Source organism: Condylura cristata, unplaced genomic scaffold, assembly GCF_000260355.1.
Source record: "Condylura cristata isolate star-nosed mole 26May11 unplaced genomic scaffold, ConCri1.0 scaffold00006, whole genome shotgun sequence".
Lineage (NCBI taxonomy): Eukaryota > Metazoa > Chordata > Mammalia > Eulipotyphla > Talpidae > Condylura > Condylura cristata.
This window is the reverse complement of record NW_004567107.1, coordinates 1,478,143-1,482,952: the sequence shown is the minus strand read 5'-3', so window position 1 is coordinate 1,482,952 and position 4,810 is coordinate 1,478,143. Positions and strand designations below refer to the sequence as shown.

Below are 4,810 nucleotides of genomic sequence, written 5' to 3'. Positions count from 1 at the left end.
ACCTGCCGCCCTCACCCGCTGCCTGCACACCACGCTCAGCTTCTGCGTCCCCTGCGGAGCCCCGCTGGGACGGGCGTGGGGCCTCCCTGAGGGCGGGGACCCCCGGCTCCTCCGGCCCTGACTCTCGCGTGCCCCAGGTGGAGGTACAAGCTGGCCGCCTGCAGCGTGAGCTGTGGGGGCGGGGTGGCCAGGAGGGTCCTGTACTGTGCCCGGGCCCGAGGCGAGGACAGGGGCCAGGAGATCCTCCCGGACTCCCAGTGCCAGGGGCTGCCCCGCCCGGAGCAGCAGGAGGCCTGCAGCCCGGACCCCTGCCCGGCCAGGTCAGTCAGTCCCGGGACACGGCCGCTCAGAGGCCTGGGAGGGGTGGCCGCGGGCGGAAGCAGCTGCAGTGAAGTGCGGGCGACGCTGTCGGCTCTGATGGGGCGTGGGCGGGCCGAGACCTCACGGCAGTGGAGGCCGCGTCTGGGCGGGGCCCCGGGGGGCACAGCACCCATGCAGTGCGCAGGAACCCCGACCAAGCCGCCAGGCCCGGAGGCGGCGTCTGCTCCGAGCGGGCGCTGCCGCTCACTGCCTGCAGGCGCCGGGAGCAGCGTGGGAGGCGCCCGTCGGACGGCCCGGCAGGGGGGCGGAGGGTGCTGGGGTTCGGCCGTCCCAGTGCAGGCTGCCTGGGTTCAGGCCCGCTGCAGACCGCGTCGGCGGTGGCCGCTAGCCGGGGAACACCGTGCGGCCAGGTCTGCTCCCCTGGACCGGCCGGGCGCCAGCCGCCATCCCTGGTCTGGCCGGGCCCGCACCTCCGGGGGTGGCCCGGGGTTCGTCACCGAGGGCCGGGGAGCCCCACCAGGACAGGCGGCCTCTTCCCCGAGCCGCTGCGCCGGGGCCTGCCGGGCAGGGGTGCGGCTGGCCGTGCCTGGCTGACGCCCGGCGGGGAGCGGCCGGGTGAAGCGGCTCTGGCCCGCCTCCCTCTCGGGCCTCCTGCAGGTGGAAGGTCGTGGCCCTCGGCCCCTGCTCGGCCAGCTGCGGCCTCGGCACCGCCGTGCGCTCGGTGGCCTGTGTGCGGCTGGACCAAGGCTGGGACGTGGAGGTGGATGGGGCGGCCTGTGCAGGGCAGGTGCGGCCGCAGGCCAGCGTCCCCTGCAGCGTGGCCGACTGCACCCACCGGTGGCATGTCAGCGCCTGGACGCAGGTGGGCACGGCGGCGAGGGCGGGGCGCGCTGGGCCTCACGGTCACCCTGGAGAGGAGGGGCGGGCATGGCGGCCCTACGAGGCCCGGAGGCCTGGCCGTCTGGAGGAGGAGGGGCAGGTCACTCGGCACGCTGGCAGCCGCGCCCTCTGCGCTCCCTCCCAGGGCACCTGAGAAACCGCTAAGTCGGCCTGTCCCTCTCGGGAGGAGCTGCCGCTGGGGTGGCAGGGAGGGGGTCGGCGACCGTCCACCTCCTCGGTCAGAGGCCCCGGCGTCTGGGTCAGGCCAGAGGAGAGCCGGGTGCCCTGCTGCAGCCACCGCCTGGCCGCCTGCGCGAGGGCGCGGAGGGGCAGAGAGGCCTGGAGGGGGACTTTCGCCGGCTGGGTCTGGCTCCGCCCACCCAGGCGACCTGGGCCCGTGTGCGCACCTGTAGGTGGGGCGGGCGCCCACGCCAGGCCGGGCGGCCCCGACGCTCCCCTCCTCCCACAGTGCTCTGTCTCCTGCGGGGAGGGCATCCAGCTCCGGCATGACGCCTGCCTCGGACCCCAGGCCCGGGCGCCCGTACCAGCCGACTTCTGCCAGCACCTGCCCAAGCCCATGACGGTGCGGGGCTGCTGGGCCGGGCCCTGCCCGGGGCGAGCCACGGCCAGCCCGGAGCCCTGGGAGGGAGCTGCTGCTCCAGGCGGGACCACGGCTGCCACCCCTGGGCCTCCTCCGGAGTGGCCCCCGCGCCCAGCCCCTCGGCTTTGGGGGCCCCAGGAGAGCTCCAGCGAGTCCAGTTACGTTCCTCCTTCCTTTCTGTCCTGGTGCTGGCTGCAGGAGGCTAGGCCGAGGCACCTTACTGGGAGAGTGAGGTCCTTGGGGGTCTCCGGGGTGGTCCTAGGCCACCTTTCACTCTGCTCCCCCTGAAGCCATTGCAGCTGAGTGGGGCCCGGGGCTGTGTGCTGAGGGCGGGCGCCTTCCGGAGGCGCTCTGTGCCCGGGAGGGTCATGGCTCACCAGGGCGGGCCCCTCCCGACTGGGAAGGCGTCCAGCCGGATGCCAGCCTCTGCCGTCGCCCGGCCCCTCCCTGCCGCCCGACCCACCTGCAGCCGCGCTCACCTGTGCCCGGCTCGCTCTCCAGGCGCCTGTGGGGGGCTGCGCCTGGAGTCAGAGGGAACCATTGACATGCGAGACCCGGTGTTCACTGACTGCACCGTGGCCATCGGGCGGCCCCTGGGCGAGGTGGTGACCCTCCAGGTCCTCGAGGGTTCCCTCAACTGCAGCGCTGGTGAGTCCAGGGCCGCCCCTGCCGTGCGCTCCTGCCTGGAGCCAGTAGCCAGCGGGGCCCCTCCACTGTGGGGAGTGACTCCCCATCTCACAGGTGGGGAACTGAGCCCAGGGAGATGAAGTGACATGTCCAGTCAGCTAGCGGCGCATGGCCGGTGAGGGGGTGGCTGGCCTGGAGCGGGCTGTCATGCGCCGCCCCTCCTAGGGGAGATGCTGCTGCTGTGGGGGAGGCTCACGTGGAGGAAGACGTGCAGGAGGCTGGCGGGGGCCACCTTCAGCTCCAGAGCCAACACGCTGCTGGTGAGGCAGCGCCGCGTGCGGCCACAAGGGGGCGTGCTGCTGCGCTTCGGGAGCCGGCCGGCCCCGCGGGCCTTCCACAGAGGTGCGCGGCCTCCCCTCCCCTGGGGTGGTCAGGAGGGTGCTGCTGCGGACCGGGCAGCAGGCGGGCAGAGGGAAGCAGCAGCACCTGCCAGATGCCCTGCGCTGGCCCCCCACACCCACCACCAGAACACGGGGTGCTCGGGCCTTGCAGCCAGATAGTGGGGGCTCTGGCCACACCGCAGCCTGTCCTTAGGCCCCACCTGCTGGCCCCACCGCCACCGTCCTGTCTGTCACTTTCGGGCCCTTCGGGGAGCCGCACCCCCCAGTCCTGCCCTGGCGCCCCTCGACCCTGGCTCGTGGGCCTCAGAACTGGGGCTGCTTGCACACGCCCGTGTTCACACGCCTCAGGCCAAGCTGGTGTCCATCCGGGGCCTCTGACCGTCCCCCTGCCTGCATCCTGTGGCCCCCCCGCGGGGGCGGCTCCTCATCTATTCCTCTAGGCCAGGGGGTTCTACCCCCGCCCCGACTGCCCCTGAAACTGAGGTCTTTGTAGAGACTTGATGGCACCGCTGGCCCCCAGCGTCCAGCTGTGCGGGTGTTGGGCTCCCTGGTGAGGGACAGGGGCCTCTGCCGGCCGGTGCTGCTTCTGGCTGCGGGCACCGCAGGGCCCGCCCGCAGGGGGCGGCAGTCGGCCTCCTACTCCAGTGGACATTGGGCCGGGCGTGGCACGCGGGACCCCTGCGCTCGTGACCTCGTCCAGCCTTCCTGACCGGGCCTTGCCCGGCAGACGGCGTGGGAGCCAGGGCTCGGAGGACGCACAGCCTTCCCGTGCCACTCGGTGGGGTGGGGTTCAGTCGCGGCTTTGGCCCGGGAGCCCCCTTCTTGACCACGGCACGTACCGCCTCCCCACTCCCGGCCGCTGGCTTCCTCAGACTTCCGGGGGCTCTCCGTGCGAGGTGGCCGCCCCCCAAGCCCTCCACCTGCTCGCCCCTGCAGAATGTGACCTGCAGCTCTTCGGACCCCGGGGTGAAATCGTGAGCCCCTCCATAAGTCCAGGTGGGAGGAACGCGGGGGGCTGCCGCGTCTTCATCAGCGTGGCCCCGCAGGCCCGCCTCGCCATCCACGCCCTGGTCAGCGGGCCGGGCCCCGGCGCCGAGGGCTCCAGCACCAGCTACATCTCGGTAGGCCCCAGGGTGGGCCGGAGTGCGCCCACTCCTGACTCTGGTCACCTGTCTCCGGGGCGGGGACTGGCCAGAGTCTGTCCGTGAAGGAGCAGGGAGCATCTCCCCCGTTAGCGACCGGCAGGTGTCTGCACGAGGGCGCCAGGGAGCCCAGGATGCCCGACCCAGCGGCCCTGTCCTGTGAGAGGCCAGCAGGCAGCCTGGCCCCTCTGTGTCCGTGGGGAGAGGCCAGCGTCTCTGAGTGCTGGTTCCTGGGTGGGGTGACGGTGCTCCCATCAGGGCTGGGGGTGAGGACAAGCCGGCCCTGGGTTGTGCTGCCGTGTGCATGCCGGGCTCCAAGCACTGGCTCATCAGCCTGGGGCTGCCTGTCCCCCAGGTCCGGGACACCCACAGCCTGAGGACCAGGACTTTCCACGGGCCACAGGCGCTGTACTGGGAGTCGGAGGGCAGCCAGGCCGAGCTGGAGTTCAGCCAGGGCTTCCTGGAGGCCCAGGCCAGCCTGCACGGCCAGTACTGGACCCTCCAGCCTGGAGCGCGGCGTCCCGGCAGGGCCCTGCCCCGGCCTCCTCCCAAGCACACCCAGGGGCCCGGGGTGCAGGCCGCTGCCCCCTCCCAGTCCTGGGGGGGGGAGGAAGAAGGGGCCTGACGTCGGTGACGGCGCTGGGCGCCGGCCAGCCCTGAGAGCTGCGCTGGTGTCCAGCGTTTCTCTCAGTCCCCACCTTGCACCTGGCTCCCCCAGGACCCTCTCAGCGCCAGGCCAGGGCGGGGCTGTCCACAAGAGCAGCCACGCCCCACTGGTGCCAATAAATGCAGCCAAACCACGCAGCCTGGGTGAGCTCTTTCACATAACCTATCCAGAG

At 72.9% G+C, this 4,810-nt stretch overlaps 1 protein-coding gene across 1 annotated transcript in view; it reads left to right on the top strand.

The window, feature by feature from the left end:
- ADAMTS13 (ADAM metallopeptidase with thrombospondin type 1 motif, 13) overlaps positions 1-4,596 on the top strand; it is a 16,885-nt gene extending 12,289 nt beyond the window's left edge. Inside the window, exons 12-18 of the mRNA XM_012721189.1 lie at positions 138-320; positions 979-1,183; positions 1,670-1,958; positions 2,303-2,449; positions 2,654-2,830; positions 3,766-3,950; positions 4,327-4,596. Of these exons, the coding sequence (XP_012576643.1) occupies positions 138-320; positions 979-1,183; positions 1,670-1,958; positions 2,303-2,449; positions 2,654-2,830; positions 3,766-3,950; positions 4,327-4,596 (1,456 nt within the window). The remainder of the gene's footprint in view (positions 1-137; positions 321-978; positions 1,184-1,669; positions 1,959-2,302; positions 2,450-2,653; positions 2,831-3,765; positions 3,951-4,326) is intronic.
- The last annotated feature ends 214 nt before the right edge of the window (positions 4,597-4,810 follow it).